Source organism: Mustela nigripes, chromosome 10, assembly GCF_022355385.1.
Source record: "Mustela nigripes isolate SB6536 chromosome 10, MUSNIG.SB6536, whole genome shotgun sequence".
In the NCBI taxonomy this organism is placed as follows: domain Eukaryota; kingdom Metazoa; phylum Chordata; class Mammalia; order Carnivora; family Mustelidae; genus Mustela; species Mustela nigripes.
This window is the reverse complement of record NC_081566.1, coordinates 25,432,583-25,457,136: the sequence shown is the minus strand read 5'-3', so window position 1 is coordinate 25,457,136 and position 24,554 is coordinate 25,432,583. Positions and strand designations below refer to the sequence as shown.

General features: G+C 50.2%; 1 protein-coding gene across 3 annotated transcripts in view; it reads right to left on the bottom strand.

Annotated features, from left to right (window-relative positions):
- ASTN1 (astrotactin 1) overlaps window positions 1-24,554 on the bottom strand; it is a 316,666-nt gene that overhangs the window by 4,287 nt on the left and 287,825 nt on the right. For all 3 annotated transcript variants that reach the window (XM_059412846.1, XM_059412844.1, XM_059412845.1), the window contains 5 exons: window positions 24,079-24,212; window positions 20,276-20,427; window positions 19,056-19,191; window positions 13,573-13,673; window positions 3,734-3,917 (listed from right to left, as the gene is read on the bottom strand). In XM_059412846.1, the coding sequence (XP_059268829.1) occupies window positions 3,734-3,917; window positions 13,573-13,673; window positions 19,056-19,191; window positions 20,276-20,427; window positions 24,079-24,212 (707 nt within the window). The remainder of the gene's footprint in view (window positions 1-3,733; window positions 3,918-13,572; window positions 13,674-19,055; window positions 19,192-20,275; window positions 20,428-24,078; window positions 24,213-24,554) is intronic.

The following is a 24,554-nucleotide window of genomic DNA, read 5'->3' as shown; positions in this document are numbered from 1 at the left end:
TGGACGGATGGGCGGGTGGATGAAAGAACAGTCCGGCTGGGTAAAAGGGGCAGGCAGCAAAACAAAAGAGAGAAATAAAATGCCATAAGGAAAAATAAAGGAAAAGAACTACTATTTTAGTGGGAATTTATGCCCTTTTAAAATCATAGAGTTGGCAGTTTTGAAAGACAAATCAAATCCATTTTCTTTACAGCCAGCAATTTACCATCGCTAAATGACAAATAATGTGTTTGAGTGAACATTTCCCTTTTCAAGGCTATTTTAGAACTAAGCAGAAACAGCTGATATACTGAACTTTGGAGGGTATCAAATGTAACTAATTATGCCCGGATGGAGGGCGTGACAGCGAAATACGAGTGAAGACAACAGTGCCCTTGGTGCACACTGACACAGCCCTCCCCCGCCGCCCCGGGGGGAATGCAGACTCTCTGAGGCACACGTGACCTAATTAGTGTGCAGGTGTGCTCCCGCTCCACTCCGCCGCCTTCTCCCTTGGAAAGCCAGGAGGCCACCACCGCGGAGACCCAGTCCAGAGAGGGGGAAGACGAGGAAAAGGATCACAGATCACCAGGGAGGAAAAGGAGTGGAGGAGACTTGTGCTCCAAGCTCGCACACCCTGGAGCGCAGGGATCCCTCCGGGCCAGTGCGAGAGCGTGGTGGCCTCTGCATGCAGCCTGGGGAAGGAGGCGGTCACCACAATCGTCTTTGTCTTGTTGGTGCACAGCCTTCTTCCCCGTGCCCCTGTCCGTGAGAGACTCAGGGGCTACTGACAGCCAGCTGTCAGACCTCACCAGCTCTGAGCGACGGAGCAGCGTTCCCTCACTCAGTTCTGTTCCTCCTGTTCTTTGAACCCCGAAGTGCCCAGAGACCCACAAAGTTTCTCTTCTTTGAATGAGCTCCCTCCCATAAAATGCCGTTCTGAAAAGCACAATGATCAGCGACCCTTACAGGATTTACCAGCTGCTCGGCTACCTTCTCATGGGAAGAACCAATGCTTTTCTAATCCGGTCACCAATTCTTTCCAGAAAATGGAAGTTTCTGCACTCCATTGAGAATGACCTTTCAAAGAACAATAAGCACATTCGTTTCATTTCTCCCCTTCTGTCTGGCCGTGACCACCACATTCCTGGGAGGACGTGCTGAGAGGGGCAGAGAGGAAGCTGGAGGGAAGGTGTGGAGATCCAGCAGCGGCGTCCAGGGACGGAGTGAACGCGAGGTCATCAGAGGGCAGTCGTATTTTCTCCTACTTCAGTGGTGGGTCAGAGGAAGTCCAAGACTCCGCCTGCCGCCTACGTAGCATCTCCTGCAGATGGCCTCTCCTCCGTCTATTGGCCTCTGCAGTTGGGCCAAGCAGGCTTCCAAAAGTCGTCATCAATGGGACTTTGGTGGCCCTTCCTCTTAATTTATCCTACTACATGTCATTAGTTGTTGACAAATTCTTGGAAGGAGGAGGGAGAGGGAGTGAAGGGAGAATGAAGGCTGCGTGAACATCGTCCTCAGGACAAGGACATGGGAAAAGAGAGGATTAGATTAGCCCATGGAGATCTTGTGGCTACCTCTGTAGCTCAATTTAAAAAAAAAAAAAAAAAAATTTATTTGTGTCTGCCCTTGATCATCTCAGAGCCTGTGGATTTCTTCTTTCTTAGCAGCAATGCAACCAATGCTGTTGTCAAAGTAGTTCAACCCACAAGTCAATCTGGAGGCCTCTGTGAAAGTTAAGGGAAGGGATTTAACTGAACTGAGGGGGTCGTTTCTGCCTGCTCAAAGGGAGTGTGTGGTCCACAGATCCTCTTCTGTTCACACTCACGACCAACTCCAAAGATGATGGATGCATCTCAAGGCAGAAGGCTTTTCCTTTTTGGTGGTTCTCCCCCATGACACCGGAGAGTAAAGCTTGATTTCCAGAAGCTAATGAAATTACACACTGTCTTCTAATACAGAGCCTTGAAAAACCAGCACCACACATGAAAGGGTCTCCAGGGAGGAGAGTCTGGGAAGAGAATGTCAAGTCAGCAGCATGCCTTACTTTACAGGGGGAGCCACACTTCTTCCCCTGCTCACTTGGTTTATTAACCAATTTTCCTTCCGACTCTTGAGTTACAAGAGAGAAATTTTAAAAGCAGTCCTAATGCCCTTGGAAATCAAGATGATATATGCAATGTTAGTGCTATTCAAATTGTGACATTTATGTTCCCTAACCAAGAACTGTATATATATAGTCAATAAATGTCAGAAGGAGGGAGGAAAGGGTGGGGAGCAGAAAGAGAAGAAACAGAGTGAGGTGGGAGGGGCAGGGCAGCTTGGGAGAGAAGCAGAGAGAGGATAACAGTAAGCATAAGTGATTATGAGGGCAGGAGTAATAAGGTAGGGAGCAGAGAGGACATATCTTAATCCGTATCTACTTTCTAACTCAGGGTTCGATTTCTTCTGAAACTGAAACAAAGCCAATGAGAAGTCCCTTACATATTTCCCTCTGTGTTTTGGTCCACAGCCGTGGCATCTGTTTTCCTGAGGACTATCAACTTTTATAATAACTGCAGGAAATAATCTATGGAATGCAGAAAGATTCTTCCTAAACTTACACATGAAATCACTGTGTTTCAGAAGATAATTCTGAGTTTCTTCCTTCTTTTAAAAGTTAAAAAAATAAAATAAATTAAATAAAAAAAAAAAAAAGTAAGAGAATAGAAGGGAATGTCCTGAACAGTGGTATTTTGAAGAGTTTATAACTTCAGGTCACGAGAAGCACACTGACACTTGGTCTCCCTCCAGTGCGATCAGCGGTCAGATAGATGGGACAACATTTGGGTGATGTTTTCATGCAGCATCTTGGCAGGAATGTAAGAATTCTTTAAGTGCCAGAGAATTCCATTCCATTGTGTTGATAGTCTTCATTTGCTTTCCATTTTTCTTTTCCTTAAACAGAGGAATGAGCCACCCCTTTTTTAATCCCTTATGAACCCCTAAATAGTTCAAGGACATATAGGTACCAACATTCCATGCAAGCCTCTTTCACTGACTCTATCTGATAATACCAATATTTCCACCAAAATCTGTTTTTCTCAGAGCAGGAGTATGTAGCCATGATGAATGGAACAAAAGGAAGGTGGTTATCTGTACACACTCTTCCAATTTCTCTCTTTCTAAGAATGCTGTGCTGCAGAACCTAAAAGCAGTGGGTATTGAGTATTGAAAAGTCGTGGCCTCCAGGCCAGGGGAAGCTGGCAAACACTGTACTGTCCTAACTTTGGCCAACAAAGATGTCAAGGTGGGTCTGGGCTACCTCCACGTTGTCTTTCCAAAGGATGTGCAATTTAGCTGAAAATACGTCTGTCAAATGCATATTGTATATGCAAAGCTCATACGTAATAAATACTTCCGTGTAACTTCTTCAGTAAAATTCCTAATTTTCTTTCACAAAGCGAGGAGGCTCCCAGCGTCTACCGTTTTAGTATTTGGAATGCTATGTCAGCGTGGTAAAGAGGTGGCTGAAACGGGTCAAGGGCAAAGATTTTTTTCAGAGTTCGGGAAATGTATTCATGACTTCCCTACTTAAATACAGCTTACCCAAAACTAATCGCTATGAACTGAGCTGTATAAAAGCACAGGACGTATTTCTCTGAGCTCCTAAGGTCACCCAGGAAATCTTTGTGAATCCATGGGTACAGGAGGACAGGCACAGAAGTTCAAAGAGCCGAGGTTGTTGTAAGTGGCAATGGAGTTTCTTGGTTACCTGGGACCTAATTCGTCCTCACACCGCCAGGTGAATTCTCCAAAACTCTCATAGTGCAGGTTATAGTGGTAGAGGACTCGATGTAGGGTGGGGGAGCCCAGGTCCAGGAGGGTGTTATAGGCCGTCTGCTGCTCCTTCCCACTGGTGTAGCCATTGAAGAGATTGTAGATCTTATCTGCTATTTCTGAGGAGGGCAGAAAAGGCAAATAAAGAACATTTTAAATGCACGGATGTAGCCACACAACATACATGTGTGCATGTGTATGGAGACATGTGTCTACTTGTATTTACACATATGCGCATGGGTGTGTGTGATGTGTGGCTTAAAGAATAAGAACCTGGAGCCCGGAGACCGTGGTTTGAGTAATTCACTTTTATCTCAGCCCCACCGGGTGTGGCTCTCTTTTCTAAAACAATGAAAACCTTCAACTAGAATATCTCAGGTCAACTTCAGTTATAATATTCTTTGTCTTTACCCATGTTTCCTGAAAATACAGTGCCTGCAGAAAAAAAAAAAAAAAATCACAGATGAAGACTTTACTGGCAAGTGCGGTCCCGGGGAAGCTGGGGGGAGGAGAGAAGGAAATGAAGCCAGAGAGGAGTCTGAGCGAAGGTAGGGGGCGTGCCAAGAAGCAGGTGGTGCGCTTTGCGGGAGAGGAAGCTGCTGGATCCCCGCTGGTCTGTCCAGGGGGAGAAAGGAAGACTCTACCATCTGCTCCCATCTCGGATTGCCCGGTGGGGACTTCTCACATTCGGCCCCATGAAGTATTAGCTCCCCTGAACTTCCAGATTATATATGTTAGGGTACCAAGTGGGTCCTGCAAAAGCACAGGGAAGCCCAGGGGGACCGAAATTTGACTCAGGGATGGAGGGAAGCACTGTCAGGTGAAGCTTGAGCCACGTGAAGAACCAGGAGTGGCCCCCATGACTACAGGCTGGCAGAGCCTTTGCTAGGGCTGCCCGGACCATATACAAAGACAAGCTCGCAGCTGTGTGTGACACAGAGGCAGAACCTGGTACATCCTGCAACTCCAAATAAGTAATCTTTCAGTTTAATTTATAACTCTTAGCTTTCTCCTCCAAGGCATACATTGCTCATGCGAACTTGGTGATGTGGCAGAGTGGCGATGAATTTGTATAGCCTTGTCCATTTTTTCCTACGGAGCTTGAAGTCCTTTATCATTAAATGGTTTTGTATTAAACCTGTCAGAAAGGAGATTTGTTCACCTTCCCTTCACAACAGCTGGGAACTGAGATCTGGAGAGCAGAACTCTGTCTCCGATCCAGTGTTAAATCTGGGAATGAAGAAACTAAGTCTATGGATTTCCAAGCCAGCACTTTGCCCACTCGACCCCCTGTCAGCCAAAAGGCATAGCAACCTGATTCCATGTCACAATTCCAAGTGAATTTTGGGCTGTTGGTAATAACATAGTCACCATTGTAGGGGTTTTCTGGGTTGGAAGGAAGAAAATTTCTACCCCTACCTACTCTGTCCAGACACTGCACTGATTTCCTTATTTTTCTATCTTGCCCATTGTCTGTGCGGACAGGCGCCAGATCTTACTTCCATGTCCTGAGTGACTAGCACAGGCCCAACAACAGAGTAGATTTTAAAAAGTGTTAGTTAAATTAATGTAATTCATGATCTTTCCAGTGATCTCTCTCCACCCCAGGCTATACCAATCCGTTAGCAACCAAACTCTCATAGCCAGCATCTTAATTGCATTATAAATAACTTCAGTCCAGAAATCCATTCAGATTTGCAGGATTTTTTAATTCTCAGGTTGTTAAAATAGGATCAAGTGGACGATGCCTTAGAACATAAAGGTCTATGATATCGCCCGTTACTTATTAATGGCCTACCAATTGTCAAGAACTTCACATATAGTGAACTCCAATCTTCTACCCACACTGCAAGATGGATATGAGTGTCCCTCTCCTCCACATCTGGACATTCAGAGTGAGAGAGGCCAGGTCACCTACCCAAGGTCGTATAGCCCGAGTGGGCTCAAGTCAAGTTTTAAAACTGTGTCTATCTTCCTTCGCTCTTTTGTATCGATGCTCAGGGGATGGTAGTGTTTGGCCAATTTAAGAAGATAGAGGGGGCAGAGTCTTGGGGAATGCAAATCTGGGGTGACCATTTCTCATAGAGGACTTCTCCTAGTTGGCCCATAGATGCCAAGCAAGAGGGAGTCTGGGTAAGAATGCACGGGGCTCCTTGTTCCTGGGGTTCAGACAGAAGCAGAAGGACCAGTCTAAGAGCTGTGTTTTCCTCCTCCCTTCCTTCCTTCCTTTCTCTCTTTTTAAGGATTTTATTTATTGAGACACAGAGAGAGAGAACACGCAGGAGCAGGGTGAAGGGCAAAGGGAGAAGGAGACTCCCCGCTGAGCAGGGAGCCGGAGGCGGGCTCGATTCTGGGACTCTGGGGTCCTGACCGGAGCTGAAGGCAACCACTTACCTGACCGAGCCACCCAGCTTCCCCGCGCTTTGTTGATTTCAACGGGCGGAGGGGGACACGTACCAGATGAAAGGACAGGGGAGGGAAAATGTGGGCGATCAGACCACGGGCCGGACAGGGAGGCTAGGTTTCCTTTTCCCAGGCTTTTTGTTGATGGCTCTGTGTTTTTATTTCTAGTGATTAGAAATAGCATCCCAAACCCCGGGCCCCGGTTATAACTGTCTCCGCTGAGGAACAGAGACGGCTGAGGAGGTGTTTTCCAGCATATTTACTATTCTCATAACACAACGGTAATATCTAGCTGGAAGAGGCTGCTCCTTCCCCCAGCAGCAGCATGCGTGCCTGAGACCAGGTGGAGAGGCCCAGGCACCACCATAAATCTCCTAAAACCAAGATAATCTAACTCTGGGGTGTGCTTACAAGCCGACATCCATAAACGGCATGCTATATTCAGAAGGATAAACGCTAGGTTCCTAGTGCATGAGTATTTCTGGTTCCTCTATTTCCACTGAGAAAATTTAGGGATATTATTTCATTAGTTTCACTGCATCTCAAGAAGTCACTAACTCAGAGAATGAAAAAGAATACAAGGTATTTTGAGTTGTCATTTTACCCAGTTTCCAGCTTCACAGAAGTCTTGGGCTATCCAAAATAAGGATCTGCCTTCCCTGTCTTTAAAAATCCAAGGTGCTCAGGAACAGTTAAAATGCACGTGGAGAGGGCGCCTGGGTGGCTAGGTGGGTTAAGGCCTCTGCTTTCGGCTCGGGTTGTGATCCCAGGGTCCTGGGAGGGAGCCCTGCATTGGGCTCTCTGCTCAGCAGGGTGCGTGCTTCCCCGCCCCTTCCTGCTCCCAGCCCCATCTCTGCCTGCCTCTCTGCCTACTTGTGATCTCTCTCTCTCTCTGTCAAATAAATAAAATCTTATAAAAACAAATTTCAAATGCATGTGGAGAGACAGCAGGGAGTCTGCAGACAGGGCCTCATCAGGGAAAAGAGAAGCTGAGTTACTCGTTATTAGAAGGGAGCCAGGACCTCTCAGACAGCAGAATAAACCATGGGGACTGAAGTCCTCAGGCCCAGAGTTATGGTTAAGAACTGGCACCACAGCATTGTTTGCAAGCCACAGACTAGCTGTATGGCCTTGGACAAGTCACTTAACCTCTCTGGGTCTTAGTTTCCTTTTCTGTTCAATGATGATGAATGATACACACCTTCTAAGATTATGGTGACGTTAAAAGTGACCTTAAATGTAAACCGTTTCTGCAGCATAACATGTGGCCCCAGGAAGCATACCTTTATTCATTCACTCAATACAATTTTTCCTGAGGACGTAGCACATGTCAGGTCAAGGAAAAACTGACAAAATTCCTCACCCTCGAGGCACTTACAGTCTAGTGGAAGGGGGCTTTTCCAGAAGCAACATATATCACCTGGACAATATCTTCTGTGAGGAAGTCAGGCAGGAGAGGGAGGCATGGGAGTGCTGTGTAGGGCCCTGAGATTTTAAACAGGGTGGCCGTGAGAGGTCTCAGGGAAGACATGACCCCGGGGCTGAGAGCCAGAGGAAGGGAGGAGATGAGCCGCAGGGATGTGTGGGGAAGAGCATGCCAGGGGGAAGCAGACCAGTAGAGAGCTCCCAGCCTCTGGGCTGCACAATTGAAAATAGCAAATAAGCCATTATAGTATTTGGAGTAAGATGAGTTGAGAGAAGAGCCAGACAATAGGAGATGTTATTTTATTATTATTATTTATGATGATGATTAACTGTTACTGGTTGTCCAGGAGATCATGCTTTCCCCAGTGCTATGAGAACACAAGAGTGCAAGAGGCTGGGGCAAAGAGTTTTATTTGAGTGAGAGGAAGTGACTTCCGGGGCACAAGTGAGCTTTTTATTCCCCAGCAGTGGCTGTGAAATTCGCTATGAAATGAGAATCCTGGGAGGCACCCATACCACCTAAAAGCTCCCCTGATGCTGTAACAAAAATCCCCCGAGTGGCAGTCCTAAGTCACCACTTTCATTAGTTGCTGGGTAGGGGTAGAGGTGTGGGGCTGAGAACTCAGTCTGTCCCCACTGAACTGAATTTCACAGAATTCCCTATGAAAACCCGAGGCAATGATCCTTGTCATTCTTGGTGCTGTCCCCACCACAAGGTCGTTTCCCCCGCCCCCAGGCCTTGTGCACCCGCCTCCTGCCACGCCTCTCCCGGGCTGCTCTGTGCTGCCTTCACAGCCGTGACGTTCAACCTCGGGAATCAAACTTCATCTCCACCCAGAAGGCCGGTGAAAACACAGATTGTTGGCTCCCGCCGGAGCTCCTGATGGAGTGGGTCTCAGATGAACCTGAGAATTTGCCTTTCTGACAAGCTCCAAGGTGCCGCTGCTGCTCATCCGGGTCACATTTAGGGAACCACGGCTCTCTACGAATTCATTCTCTCAAGACGTCCCTTGCCTCCTCCAGGACCAGCAATATGGCAAACAGCTCTCCCCTTCCCCTTGACCTTGGCAAACGCTCTTCCTTTTCTCCGTGTCCCTGTGTTAGCAGAAACCTGCCCGAAGCTTTCTCCCACACAGAGGAACCCTCCCATGCCCCAGTCTTTCAGTCTCTCATGACCTCCTGCAAACGATCTACTGTTCTCTATGTATATATACAAAAAAAGTCCCACCTTAAAAACTCACCTGCCTCTTCCTATTTCCACCCGCCCACTTACTAGCCACTCTTCCACATCCGTGGAAAAATCTGGCATCCGGTTCATTCTCCACTTCATTTCTCATCACCATTTTGGGTGGCTTCACTGTCCATATGAAAAAACTCTTTAAGACTAGACCTGTCCCCAGGCCCCCAGCCACCTAGAGTCAATCGTCATGTTGGAGACCTTCTGCAGCTTTGAGACCGTAAACCCCAGCATCACACGTGGTGAACACAGCCTGCTTCCAAGCCTCCTGTACTCCCTGCCCGCAAGCCTGTCCTTCAGCCCCCAGGTATTTAGCAACGCCATCCCCTCTGGGCACCAACTCCGCATCTACACCCTTCTCTCCCTGACATAATCCACAGGGCCCATGGCCTGTGCCCTCAACCAGCTTGCTCCCTCCTTGGCCTCTTCTCTCTCTCCATCTAGGATGCTGGGTTCTGCTGGGGGACAGTCACAAGCCATTGAACAAGGCAGTTCTGCTCAGCCTGCCTTGGCATGACTTCTTTCTTTTCTGCTCCAAGCCACCAGCCAATCCTTTTGGTTCTGTCATCAAAACAATTTAGAGCCAGAACATTTCTCGGCACCTCTCTCACAAGCATCCTCTCTCCTCTGTCCCTGCCATCGCCTTGGTGGCCCCTGGACCTGCTACTTGGAGTCCACTCCCAGCCCAGCAGGTGAATGAGCCTGTGAAACAGTAAGCGTGATGACGTGTCTCTTCTGTTTGAAGTACGCAGTGTTTGCCTGCCTAGTCCCAGGCCGAGTCCCAGACCCTGCGCCGGGGCCCCATGGGATCCACCCCCACCCCAGCCCCTGGCAGCTCCCCACCACCTTCTCTCCTCCCCATCCCTCGCCACTGCAGGGGGCCTCCTTTCTCGTCTTCAAAAACACCACACATCTCTGTCCTGCTGCTCCTCTATCCAGAATGATCTTCCCCTGGGTATCTTGGTATCTTCCTCCTTCACCCTCTTCCCCCCAAATTCTACCTTCTGCACTGCCCACCTCATTTCCCTGCTAGTCAGTCTCCATAACATTCACCATCTGAAATATCTGTTTTACTATTTTTTGGAACGTGTTGCCCTTGCTGACATCGGAGCTCCAGGAGACAGGCGTTTTGTCCCTTAATGCCTAAACCATGTATGTAGTCGGGGCTTAATATATGCAGTATGATTTGCTGCATTTAGGAAACCCGATTACACCATTCCAGAAAACACACTCTGTAGTATCTAATCCCGGGGCTCCGTAGATGGCAAAGGAAGGCAAGGACAGAATTTATGTTCAGCCTCAGGAGAGAAGGACAGCGGTGGGGGAGCGAAGGGAGAGAGCTAGCCCTGACTTCCTGGAGCTCCGCAAAGAGCTCCGGCAAGGCCACCCCCGGCCGGGAGACCAGGCCGGTCTCATTGCCGACACTGGGCTGCTCTTCCCCGGGAAGGACGCCGTCGGTACAATACAGGTGGAACCTCACTTGCTCGGTGGCTTTTCTGCCATGACATGGTGAAATCCTTCACCACCAGAAAGTATGTGGTTTAGGAAGAGTGTTCATGGGAGGATTAGTCTGGCTTCCTGCTGGGTAATCAGGAGCTGAGGTCCTGCTCTGGGTCACTTAAAAGCTCATTCCCACTTACTACTAGGTTTAAATTCAGATCCAAGTGAGCTCTATTTATTATCACCCTCTGGGTTTCAAGGAGGCAAAGCATACGGTTTTCTGGGAGAGCGGCTTGAACTGTATCCATTTCTGAGGCTCCCCTCAAGGGGTCCCCCTCGTTAATCTTCATGGTCGGCATACAGGACTCGCTCCTTGGGGAAGAGGAAAAGCACGAGGGGATGCTACCTCATTCTCTCAGTGGGAAATTGACTCGCCTGCGCCCAGCTGCTCTGCTGGGCTTTCAGACCCTCTCCTTTGTCGGGCAGCCCACGTGGCCAGAAGCACAGCTTGATTCACTCTGGGGGCTGGAATTAACCTAAAGGAGCCCCGCAGAGAAACAGAAGAGTGGTCGCTCCCAGGCAGGCTACTTGATGTCAGCCCCTCTTTACTCCAGAGTTGCTGTCTGTCCCTCTATTTCTGCAGGCACGGGGCTGCAGACCTCCTCGCTCATGACCCCCTCGAGGCACCCCCGCCAGCCTGCTGCCTACTTAGCAAGTCTCAGGAGCCTCCTGTGGCCGGTAAGGCCATTAGCAAATTCTCCAAAACAGAATTAGCCAGGGCACCTTTTCATCACCTGTTCCTCCCTCTCTGGCCTGGAGTAAGAAATCAACAGATGATAACTGAAGGGGGCCACGGGCCTCTCCAGGTAGCCTCTCATCTGAGGGCTTTCAACTCCAGACTCTGTTTCATCATCAAGGGGTTCTGAGAACTTCAAAAGTCATTTGGTCCCCACCCTATAAGCCAGGAAGCACCCACTCCAGAGAGAAGCACATCTGTCTTAGACAGAAAAGTCTCCACTTCCCCAGTGGATTCTAATAATTCTTGAAAGGGAGAATTTTATTTTCTACCTAATTTGAACCCTCTTTTTCTCTCTCTCTTTCTTTCTCTTTCTTCTTTCCTTTCTTTCTTTCTTTTTTAAGCCTAGGTCTTTTCTTCATTCAGAGACAAAGAAAGGTTTTCACCCTTTTGCACACTGACCTTCTAAATATCTAATTTAACATCACAGGCAAAATGGGAATTGACATCCAATAATGCGTCTGTGTGCTGACTCTGTTCAGCGCTCACTTTGTGACCCTGGTCAGCTAGTCACTCGACTCCGCTTCTCCATTTCCACATCTACAAAATGGGGGCAGTATTCTATCCATTCAGTACCTCTTCATTGGGTCCCTCTCAGAAAGCAGACTCTGCATGGTAGTGGTAGCATTTCCAGACTAGCAGAGACATTGATGCTGGGGTTCTAGGTGAAGCCAGTTTCAGTCAGGGAAATTTTGTGGCTAAGCACATTGCTGGTACCGCTGAAGTCACCTCATTATGTCCCCTGACTGCTGCTGTGTCAGGTTGACTACGAGGGGCACAATGTTGGGATGTATATTCCCCAGCATTTACTGAACAGTTATTATGGGATGGACACTTAAAAAAATAATGTAAATTCATTCATTTGATTCTTACTCGCTTTATATCAGGTAGGGGACTATTACCCCTTCCCCCATTTTATAGAGTAGTAAACTGAGGCATGAAGTGAAATAAGCTGCTCAAGGTCAAGTACATAGCGGAGCAGGATTTGAAGCTGGGTGGTCTGACTCCAGAGCCCAAGATTGTTGGTAACCAGTCATCATGCTTCCTTCCTTCTAAGGGTTAGGGACATAATAGTTGGTAAACCAAAAGGGACTCTGCTCTCCTGGAACTCGCTGTCCAGGGAGGTAGATATTGAACCATGATTCTAATAACAGAGATGAATGTGCAGAAGGAAAGTAACATGATATTGTTACTGGCAGTGACCCTTGATCACTTGATCCTTGATGTCTTGACTGCCTCGAGAAAGGGACACTTGACCTGAAATCTGCTGGCTAAGAGGAGCTAATCATTAATCAGGGGTGGGGATGAAGGACGGTCTGAGTAATGAGACGGACACGTGCAAAGGGCTGGTGGGAGGAGTGGGAATGTGTGGAGGACCTGAGAAAGGCAGTGAGGCTGAACTGCAGAGATTGATGGGGAGAGTGGATGAGAAGAAGCTGGATAAGTGGGTGAGGGTCACCTCATTTAGGTCCTAATGTGTCTGTTAAGTATTTTGGTCTTCGTCACAGAAGAATGGCAATCCATTCACGAGTTTTAAGGCAGGGCCTTAATATGATCAGATTCCTAGGTTGAAAAGAGCTGTGTCATACACATCAAATGAGGCGATGAATCTGAGAATCCTTCCAGAAGCTGTAAAGTGCTGCAGCATTGGTGGTTAGTTAATGTGGACCTGGTCCCCATTAATGTGGACCTCTCCCCCACCCCGTGCTTTTGCATCACTGTGCGTACCCCTTGATCCCTGCAGGCCTGTGCCCCTCATGGGCAGCTGGAAGCCCCTGGAGCCTGGAGCCATCTCTCAGGCGATGTGAGGGACCAGGCGTCAGCATGGCCATACTGTTTCCCTTGCTGAGACCTGCACAGCCTGAGCTCCCTGCGATGGCCCGAGTCCTTGCTCACGTGCGCATCAGGCCTGGTCCCCCGGCAAGCCTACAGTGCTTGGCCAGAGCTCTGTTCTTGTTATTTGCCCGGAAGGGGTGCCCGGGACGACCACATCCTGGCTGCGGAGGCCATGTGCTACTTCTCCGAGCAGGGGACACTATCGAGACCCGCCGGGGAGCCTTGTGAGGAAAGGGAACTCCAGCAAGTGTGCCGTCTGCACAGATGTCCACATCCGTAGCCTGTGTTTTCTTTCAAAAGAACTTTGCAGATGGACACACTCATATGAAGAGAGGACTCCTGAGGGCAGAGGTCAGGGACTCCATGGACCTCAGCACCTGGTGTGCTACCGTGTGTGCCCAGGGCTTCCATCAGCGCGTCCTCCCGGCTCCCTGACTCCCAGACTGTGTGAGATAATGGGGGCACTGGGAGGATCTCTGCCAGACACGGGCTGCTCCAGGGTGGGCCTTGAGTTCTCCCCCTTCCCCGCTGAACCCTGTGTTGTTCTGTTTGACTCCCTTGCTCCCGCTTCCATCACAGTGAGGGGAGGCCCCAGGGGAGTCCCTCTGCAGGCTTTGCTGGCCTCAGTGTCACTTACCCTGGGCTTTGACATCATCCACCACGGGGCAAGGCGTCTTCACAATGACGTCGCTGGGCCTGGAGCGCCGTCCAGTGTTGTCCACTCCCCACAGGGTGAACCTGGCCGACAGGGGAAGGCGTCATTAGCAGAGAGGAGCTGAGGCCCCGACTGATGGCCATACTCTGTAGGGATGGGCTTGCAGCAGGGCACAGAGCCGTGGTTCCCAACTAGGCGCCCTCAGACCAGCAGCATCAGCATGCCCTGGGCACCTGGCAGCAACGAGAACTCTCCTGCCCAACCCCAGCCCGACTATGGCAGAACCTCTAGAGGTTCTTCCCTTCTCGGGGAGACTGAGGCATCTGAGCCTGAGGCCTATGTATCTGAAGACACCTGGGCCAGAACTTGGGCTGGGTCTGAAGGGCCGCTGCTGAGAATGTGATGATCCGGGGCGCCGGGGTGGCTCAGTGGGTTGGGCCGCTGCCTTCGGCTCGGGTCATGGTCTCAGGGTCCTGGGATCGAGCCCCGCATCGGGCTCTCTGCTCAGCGGGGAGCCTGCTTCCCTCTCTCTCTCTCTGCCTGCCTCTCTGCCTGCTTGTGATCTCTGACTGTCAAATAAATAAATAAAATCCTAAAAAAAAAATTGTTTAAGAATGTGATGATCTGGTCGGGGGCGAGGTGGGGATCACAGCAGGGGACTTGGCCGCCTGGCTGTCCGTCAGGCCTGGGCCAGCGCTGGGCTTGCCCTCCTCCCGGCCCCAGGAGGCTCAGCCCATTTCACTGGCCTCTCCTCCTTGGGTCAGATCCACCTTCTTTGCCTGGTACTAAGCCCCACCATGGCCCTGGTCCAAATTCCAGCACCCTGCGTCCCTTCTGTCCCCGTGCCCCTTCCCTCCTTGGTCTGAGTGGGCTCCCGGCGCCACACCAGCCCCTCCCAGCCTCCCAGGGGCTGCCTGGATCCCTAGCAGTGGCAGCCCCCCGAAATGTTTTCATCTAGTCCTCCCACACACCTGATCAGCCCACCTGGTACGTGCTGTCCCTAGAATTGTGACTGAGGCCACCACACGGCAGCTGGGGCATCCGATCGGCGTGTCGGATCCTGACCTGGCTCTGATCCTGAGTCTTGTCCTACAACCCGGGTCTCAGGCCGGGTCTCAGCTCTCTTCCACTGCTCACCCACTCCAGACTCTCTCAAGCTAAGTCTCTCAGGGATGGGCCCAGAGGCGGCCAGTGCAGCCTGCAGACCCACACCTGCTGTCTGGGATTCCCAAATGTCTGTGTCCCACATGGACACGCCCCCACACACCTGCAGCCCCTCCATGGAGCAGGACTGCTAGGGAGAGAAAGGAGAGCCTGTGAGGATGGCCACCATCCTGCAAGCTGGGCTGGGACGGCCCCCTAGGGTCCGAGCGAAGTTCCTCTCTCCCAGAAGACCCTGAGGCCTGAGAAGTCCAGCTCCCCCTCCAAGGGTGGGCCACCTGATCTTTGTGGCAGACTTTGTGTGACTTTGCTGTTGGCAGGCATTTCTCACCAGAGTCGGGAAGTAGGAAGCCCTGTTCTCTCCCTGGCCAGCACACAGGCACCACGCTGCTAGTGCTGGCGGCCCAACGCCCCAGTTCTCACCACCAGCTTCTCCTCCTTCCTTGTCCCTCCCCACCACGGGTCTGAGTCCTGCTCCTGCGTCCCTGCCCTGGTTTTCCTTGGCTGCGATGCAGCCTGCCTGGTGCGCTATCCTCTGGGAGACAGCTCTGCCTTATCTTTTCCCCTCCACCTTCCAGGGTCCTGAGCACGGCTGATGAGGAGCCTGATGTCATGCTGCTTACCTGTCTGACATCACCTGCCCTAGACAGTCTGTAGCTGGCTTCCTGCCACTTGTCGTGGTCCACCGTTACATAACCCTTTAATTTCTAGCAGGGTCCCTGGACAGTGGTGAGAAATGTCCAAAGCCTCGGGCACCAAACTGGTTATCAACGGGACCCCCTGCTTCGGTGCCTGGGAGCCTGGCATGGTGTGACCTCCACCCCCACCCCAGCGGCTCCCACTCCTCTGGGCAGCGTCGCTCCGAGCCCTCCTCGCAGTAAGTTCCCCACTCACTCGATTGGATCCCCAGCTAGGATGAAAATGCCTGTGCTTAAGTCAATTCTCAATTATTCTGAGAGGGGCAATTAGTACAAAATTTAGAGTCCTGAGCCCTACTATTTTTAATAGCAAAGCAAGGTGTTAGGAAAGAAGATGCTTCTTCTAACCTTTTAAGTAGAGATGGTGCTTATCCTCAGAGCCATTCCTCAGCAGGCCGGCTCTGTAGGTCCTGGGGGATGCAGACGGCAGCCAGCTTATATTTACTACCAAAGCCCAGGGAGCACTTTCCATATTTTCATGGGGAAGTAGCACATGCACTAACTTCGGGAAGGGCTGCTCTGTTCATTGTCAGCACTGTGGTTTCCACCATCGAGCACTCACAGGACAGTAAGAAGGTGAGCTGGAGTGAGTGCCCAGGAGAGAGAAGCCCTACTCCCAAGCTGGAGGGCTGGAGTGGAAATACAGTTACCGCCTCGTCCGAGACTGCCCAGCCGGATTGTTCAGCCTGTCCTTAGAGCCTGTGATGAACGGTGTGAGTGTGTGCGTGAGAGAGGGTGTGTGTGTGGGTGGAGAGTGTTTGTGGGTGTGAGAGTATGTGGGTGTGTGAGCGTGTGTGTGTGAGAGAGAGAATGTGGATGTGGATGTGAGAGAGCGTGGGGTATATGAGTGTGTGTGGGACACGACTGTGTGGGATACGACAGTGAGTGTGTGGAGTGTGAGAGCATGGGTGTGTGTGAGTGATCTATGAAGGTGTGTGTGAGAGTGATTGTGAGAATGAGAGTGTGTATGGTGTGTATGTGAGTGAGAACGAACACAGCCTGGCTCTGGCTCCTAAAACTTGGTGTGCAAGGAGCACCCTGGTGCCCTGGGTCCAGGGCTGACTGCTCGTGTGCTACTTGCACGCATCCCTGTGCAAGCGTGGCGGATTCTGCGGATGGCTCCGGGTCAGCTCCCCTTTTCCAAACTATCTGTCCACTCCCACACGCGCCCGAAGGCAGTGGTTCTCCTCGGAGCACAGGCTGTGACGAGCCGGTGGGCTAGAAGGGCAGCCACCTCCCCGCTCCGGCCTCAGCTTCCTTCTCTGTAGACTAAAGTATTGAACCAGGCACACTTTAAGATCCCTTTCAACCACGGAATTCTTAAATGTTTATGTACTGTGGGCCCAGAATTCTCCGTATCATGTTTCTTAACTGCATTTAATAAAATGGGCAGGAAGACAAAACAAGCCAGCGACGCTGAGACGCACGGCTACCTCCGTGGAGCCCAGAGGAAGAGCCAGCTCCACGCTTTCACGTGAAAGTGCCTTTCACTGCCATCGTGCTGCTAGATCCTTCCAGCAGCCTGGAGCGGCTGCAGAGCGAGAGACGGTCAGTGAAGGAAAGGCAGGCCCCGACTCCATTCTTAACCTCCGCCACACCTCCGACAACCAGCTTGCCATTCTGCGGAAGTCACTCTGTGTTGCTGAAGCTCAGCTTCCTCAACTAGAAGACGAGAGCCAGACTCCAACCTCGCAGGGTCCGCAAGGGTCCCCCGGGACTCGCACACACAGTAAGCACCCCATAAACGAAGGCTGCACTCTCCCTTTTAATAATAAGGGAACTTCGTTGCAATCCTGGCTACAATGACTAGTGCTCAGAAACAGAACCAGGCTTGGGGCCATGTGTTTCCAGCAATTAACCCGGGCCTTTCTCCTCGTACCAGGCTCTGAAGATCTGCCCTCTGAGCTCCAAGGAGGACCAGCGCCCCTAGGCCCTCCGCAGCCGTCTTCGCGTGATCTGCGGCGCCACCTAGTGGAGCGCCCCCTAGCCGGCAGCCTCTTCCCGCAGCTCCACGCACTGTCCGGGACTCTAATGTCCTCAACACACAGAAAGTTGGTGCTTGTGAGACCTAAGAGGGCAACGCTGGAGGTTCACCGAAGACAGCAGACTCGGAGAAGGTATCCGTGTCGGGTCTTTGTTCAGGAAACGTGGCCAAATCAGGCCAAAGTGGGGAGGGTCCCAAGACGGGTGAGGGCTGGTCCACAGGAATTTCACAGTTCCTAATTAACAGTTGTGACTAAGTGACAGGAATTAGCGAGCTCTTATTATAAGTGAGAATTCCAGTTTCACTGAATTTGAGGCATTTTACTGCATTGTCTCTAATCTTTCCTCTTTCTGCCTGTTTCCCTCCTCATAAAGGGCCATAGCTTCCCAGTAACAAGAGAGCTAAAATCCCAAGGAGGCCAGCTTTCCCTTGTCCTGGTATCAACCTTTCCATCGCTCTGTATTTTCCAGCTCCTCTAGAATATCCCTTGCCTCTATGTATCTTACTAGTAGGGCCCCCAGTTACAGCTCTTTCCTCAATGGAAGACATTGAGCCTAAGCATCTACGTTCATCTTGGAATCCATGCCACTCACATTTCTGGTAGGTTGTCCTGTTTTTAACCTTTGAATTCTTTACCTGTGGAAATGGAAGTGATTTATTCTGGCTACTTTGACTCTATTCTTGTGACCTCATCTGTAAACTGTAAAATGTATTTCACACCTATGGGGTCCAAAGGTCCCAGAACTACATCACCAGGGATTCTGCCTTGCCCCCTTCTCCCAATTTTCTCATCATGACTTGGATTCTTTCAGTCTCTCTCCTCTTTTGGTGTTTTGTTTTGGTTTTTTTATGTCTCTGCTTCACAACTACTTTCCTATTATTCCAGGAGCACAGGGAGAAACGAGGAAGCAATTCCAGGGAGAATGGGGCTATTCCAAGTGCCGGGAGATAGGAGTCCACAGTGTTTTCTTTGGAGAAACGTGCTGACCATCTCTGCCTCTATAAACTATTTCAAAGTCACTGGAACTAGCTTCCTAAACCAGAGTTCTTGCTATTCTGCAGTTTTCATCTAAAAAAAAAAATTAATAATCTCCCTTGACTTAGAGCATTCACTCTATTTTTCCAGAATCACTTTCTTCCATTCCCTTGTACTCACCATCTGCTTCCGCTCCATTGGACTTCCTGCTACTCACCTTCATGCCTCTTTGCTTTTGCCCTTGCTGGTTCCACAGCCTGCTCTGCCTTTTCCCACATCACTCTACCTACTGAAATTCTACACGACCCAAGTAAGTGATGTCCACTCTCGTCAGAATGAGCCACTCCTTTCTCTTCTCTTCCACATATCCTGCCCTTCCATCTAGCCCCTATGTCTTCCTCTCTGATATTAAAGTGAGTTGTTTGTATATTTCCTTTCTGTGTTGCAAACTCTTTGAAGGATGGGGCTCTCCTGCCTTTCTTAATCCTCCCTTTCTAGAAAGTTCTCTATAATGCCAATCAGGATAAGACTTGAGACACGCAAAATATCTTCCTGAGTTTCTTGAGGGAACTCAAGCACAAAAAGGAAGGAGCTCAGAGCCATGGGACATTCAGGGTAAGAAACAGCTAGGCAAGCGGTCACTCACATGTAGATGGTGTCCGGTTCCAGGCATCGGATGATCAGAGAGATGGTGGTGAGCTGTCTGTCTGGCACCTGAGCGGGCATGGCACAAGGAGACTTTGCTCCAGAGATGATGTCGTCCACAAAGCTCAGCACCGTTTCTGTCCGGGGGTGGGTGGGTGGGGAGGAATGGAAAAGGCCATGAGAAACATGCTGGCCAAGCCAGGAGATGGCACTAGTTCCGTGAGAACTTAACATTAGAGCTGCTTGATTCTTGGTCCCCAGTCTTCTTGAACTTCTCGTAGAGAAAAAAAAAAACCTAGAAGGAACTGTCTTTTCTGTTTCATGTTTAATCAATTTAGAGCCATTTGTCCAGAGTGAGTTCAGAAACAACTATGGCAAGATGTACGCACACGTGTGAGTTCTTTTATGAAATGTTCTTGGCAAGGGCAGGGAGCAGCTGCTGTGGGCAGCGGTCCCTGCCAGCCCTTTGCAGCACCTGTACACATCAGAGACGGCCTCGGAGGTAGCAATGGACAGCTCTCCGTGCCAGAAGGCCGTGCATGTGTCTCCCGAGCTCGATGACCATTTCGGGAGAGCTTTTTTACCCTGCTCAGACTGCGGACGCCACCATCCTGTGGGGGGCCACACTCATGCATGGGTTTTAGGGATGATTAATGTTGACCTTTCCCTACGTGTAGGCAGCAAAATACTAAGACATGGGACATTGTTCATGGGGTGTTTCCACTTCTTGAAGCCTTCCCTCTTCTAGCGGGACCTGGCAACTGCAGAGTTTGCTTTAGGACAAGACATGGGGTAAGCACATCTGTTTGCTCATGCTTTTGCCCAGAGGGGGGTTATTAGCAAAGGAATTTTTTTTTTTTTTCTGTAATCATGGCAGTGGTTAGCACAGAATTGTTTCCTAATTGTGGGCTAGGATAACTAGTGTAGTGTATTGTTTCTTTGTGAGTGTGCCTAGAGGCAATGAAATGGACACCTCTTTAATAAACAAAAAGAAAAACAAAATCAAAACAAGACTCTGTCAGAGGTTCACCACGCAAAACTCTTAAATGGATGAGATGGCTGTTCTTGTTCCCCCTCCCTGCACACACCCTCACCCCAGCTTCTCCTGCACTGCCCTTGGACACCGGGGACCTGGAGCATAGACCAGAAGGCAGGACATTTTTCTTTTCTCTTCCTTTTACCAACGGATTGAGATGAACCCATAAAGTCAGAGAGACTCACCTGTCTCCACCTTGGAGTGGTCCATCCTGTCCGTGACCTTTTCTTGACGAATGAGGTAATCTACAATCTGCACCCCGATTGGAGGCTCTGAGTGTTCCCACTCCAGGACCACGAGGGTGCTGCTGGGCTCATGAACCGTGGAGAGTCTCAGCCTGAGTACAACACAGGAAGAGACATGACATGAGGACCCTGTCGAGCCCTGCAGTGCCCTTCCGATGCTGGCCACTTTCTCAATGGTGACACACTCAGGTCTTCCTTCTAACCTTTCTCAACCAACCACTGCAAGGGTCTCTCTGAGCACCTGGCTCCTTTACTAGAGAGCCATGGTTCTTGGAGATCCCTGGAATCTGTACGTTACTACTCTTAATTGCCTGTTATAGATTAGGAACTCAATGTCTGCTTGCAAATAAGTCAATAAGTAGGTGAATCAAAGATGAATGAGCGTCTACCTCTTATAGGGTCAGCGGACAGAGCCTTCTGGGTGGCTGTGTATAGGGCCTGGAAATGTAATTTCTGGATTTGCTCTTAAAAATAGGAGAATGTGCCAATAAAGTTCATACCATGGCTCACTGAGGTGGTATCTGGGAGAGCCCTGGCCTTAACAAGGCCAAGGTCAGCTCAGTTTCCATAGCGTTATCAGGATCTGCCCTGTGGGGGACCCCAGCTTCCTCTCTCGCTATCAACACTAATAGATTTTCTTCCTGATACCTTCTGCTCGCTGGGCCTTGTGACAGGCTCAGTTTGGAGGCCATGCTCCTGGGGGGCGTTACTGGGCAAGAGAAAGTTGCCCACAGGTCAAGTTCTCCTCGGGGTGATGTCCTATGGCTGCAAACTTGGGCTCCAATTTCAGTTTCTTTCTCTGCTCTTGGGTTTCATTGAACATCCTGATTCCTAATTCCAGTCTTTCTTTGCTTTTCCCAATTCAGAATCTCCTCCTTCCATGCAAATTATCCATTTTGTCCATTCTTTGGCCTTGCTATTTCATACATCCTTGTGCCTTGCGGAGACTCCCTACACGTTACTGACGTCTGTGGTATGGATTTCCTCATGGTCCAAGTGGTTTCAATTTGTTGCCTTGTTCGGACTTCACAGGTGTATCTCAGATTTCTCACTTGCTTCCAGTTCCAGGTTTCTGGGGATTCTCCAAGCCCCTGCGCATTCCAGTCTCCCTCTGTCACACACCATCCCTGCCATTCACCCTCATCCTTGGTCCCCATATCTCACGACCTGCCATCACCATCGGCCTCTGCTCTTTACTCAGCCCACAGATGTCTGTCTCTGGTCTCAGGGGGTCACTGTGCCAGGTGCTACAGACAGAGCACACCAAGGCAATGGTCCATTTCAATTCAGCAAATGCTTGTTGAGCGCTGATCACGTATCAGAATGCGCTTGGTGCTCAAGAAGGAGCAGTGCACGAGCCGGCTCCAGCCACCTTCTCCCGTGGGGTGGTCAACAGAAAACACACAATGATACATGTGACTGTAATAACGTGTGATAAGAACTTTAAGAAGAAAGCATGGGAGGCTGTGGGAGCAATAGCAAGGAATCCAACCAGTGGGAAAGTAATGCAAAACACATGCGGCTTAGTGGCTTGCTATGAAGGACTGCATAGTTTGCATATGACATGGAAGATGGACTAGACCCAAAACAGAGCGGATATTGACAAAGTCATTAATTAGAGTCATATGCCGGGTGCTATTTTCAAGAAAAAAGCATTAGGAAGCTTAAGTACGTAACTAAGCCTTTCTGAGAAGTCAGATTCTGTGAAAATGTGGACTAACGCCGGCCTCTACTGAGAAAACAGCAGCATGAGTGATTTACATAGACTCGTGTAAAACCAGAGAGCATTTCTCTTTCCAATTACCAAGAAACGTTCAAGAAACTACAGTCTGCTACTAAAGGAAGTGATTAAAGTTGACAAGAGAAGTGAAATCCTTAATAAATGTTCCTGTTTATGGAAATTTAGCCCAATTTGATCGTTATCAATAACGATCGTTATCAATAACATACTGTAAACGCAGGCTTAGAAAGGAAATCAGCCCTAAGACACCAGTGGTGGGATCTTGTGTCCACTTGATGATAACTGTTTAGTGGCTTCAGTGTTGTGTCAAAATTCAGGTAATTTTCTTAGTGGGTGAATCCATCCAGAAGCACCATCCGCTTCTAGTGGCTCCCTTGAAACCAGAAGAAAGGACTATGACTAATAATGAGCTTGATTCTCTTTTGACTCAAGAGGCCCTAGTCATGGCCTCTTAAAAGAGCAGACATCCAAGCATTGGTGTATCTAAAAGTACCCACAGAGAGAGGGCATGGAGACAAGAGAAGACGTTGGTTTGCGCTGTCTACTGTTGTGCTCTCCTCTTTCTCGGGTCTCTTCCGGTCAGTCCTGGCTCTTCGAGGCCCAACAGCACGTCCCTGCAACAGGCCGGAGGGCAGCAGCCACAGGACCAGCCTCTCGCTTGCTGGTGTCCTCCTGCTGGCTCGATCCTGCTGCCTCAGCTCTCCTACTCCCAAGGGTCCTGAGCCTCCCTTTGGGCTTTCTTTGCCTCAGCCACCCATGGGGCCATGCGACACCAGCTGTTCCTGCCAGACTCCTTATGAGACACCATATTTCTGTGCTTCACTCCCAAGGCACACGCCACAGTAGAGGCTAAGCGGGTGCCTGCCTCAGGCCTTAGCCTGTCAGGCTTACAGGGATTTGCCCAGTTCTGTCCAGCCTTCCCCTGAGAGCAAGGAAATTAGACACGTTCGTCCTGAACCACCTCTGCAGCCCTCTGTGTTCTTTTCACCCCTCAAATGAAGACAGCCCCAACTGCCCATCTCCAACCCTCTCCTCTTCCCAGCTGATATTTATTCGGGAGCATTCTTTCTCTCTTTCTCCTACCTGTGGTTCTGCTGCTCATTTATTTGGGGTTGATTTAAATCTTCTTACCTCTAGGGTTTATTTCTTCAAGCCATCCTTCCCTCTGACCACTGAACATCTCGGTAGAAGTTCCCTGCTCTGTCTCCAAGACGAGTCCAACCAGACACCCGCCTCCTCCTCAAACCTGCATATCCCCTGATGCTTCTTTTCTCAGCTATGACCTATTCGTCTTCCCAGCCACCGGGGCCGAAGTCATAGGTCCATTCTCAACTCCCTCCCACACCAGTAAGTCGCCCACAACCCCCTCCCCCCCCCGCCACCACCTTTGGTTCTACCCAAAGTCATCTTTTCATCGTGTCCTCTCTGCACTATCATGGCTGAGATCACAGCCTCTTAGGGGCGGCAGCTCTGCTTTCTGCTTGATGACCTTGGAAAAACCATTCAGCCCATCTGAATGCATTTCCTTGTCTCTTAAACAGAAGCGGTAACAGTACCTAACGGCTCCACACAGTGCTGCTACCCCGGAAATGTGTCCCTGGCCTCGTGGAGTCTCACTACCGATCTCTCACTTCCTCCACTGCCACGTCACTTTCCCCGTCTGATCTTCTGCCCGTGCTGTCCTACCCTCTCTACCTTCAGGGAGAAATTCAAGTGCCATCTCCTTCGTGAAGCCTTCACCATGCCCCAAATTCAGACATGACCATTCCCTTTCACACTTGACCTAAATGTCTCTGATAACCCTCATAAGACCATGTCTTCTTCTACGGTGACATTCTGTGGGTAGCCTCCCCTAAGATCGAAGGCTCGCTGAGGCCTCGCGTTTTTCTTCCTGTTCCAGGCACCCAGCTTCCTGCTTCCCCACGAGTGGACGCTCTCTAAGAGACATTGGCAGAACCCAGTGGAGCGGGCACGCAACCGAGGCAGAGAAGGGGAGGCGTACACGGGCTGCGGGAGAGGCGCACAGGTGGGGAGTCCATCCGCTCCAAAAGCCGTGGCGTCGCATCGACACCAGTCCTCGATGACATCTCCGGTCCCCGAGCACCACAGTGAGCTCATGATGGCCTCCTGCAAGAGCTGTAAGAGAGGGAAGGGTGAGTGTCCAGGAGCCAGGGCTGTGTCGCTAGAGTCAGGAGACACAATCCAGGCTCTGCTGGGTTCTAGAGAACTTCCAGCCGGTAGGTTGGAGCCCCATGTCACCATTTTCTTGACCTACAGTTTCTACCCCAAGAGACGGATTCTGGGAAGCCAGCCCTCACAGGACCTTCCGAGCGCTGCTGTCCCATGAGTGTACCGGTTCATCCCTGTGGTCGAGGGCTGTCACCCTGGAAGGAAGTCTTACTTCTCCCTCCTTCTCCATCCATCCGTCACACCACACCCAGGGCCCTAGCAACAATAACATCTTGACCACACACTGGC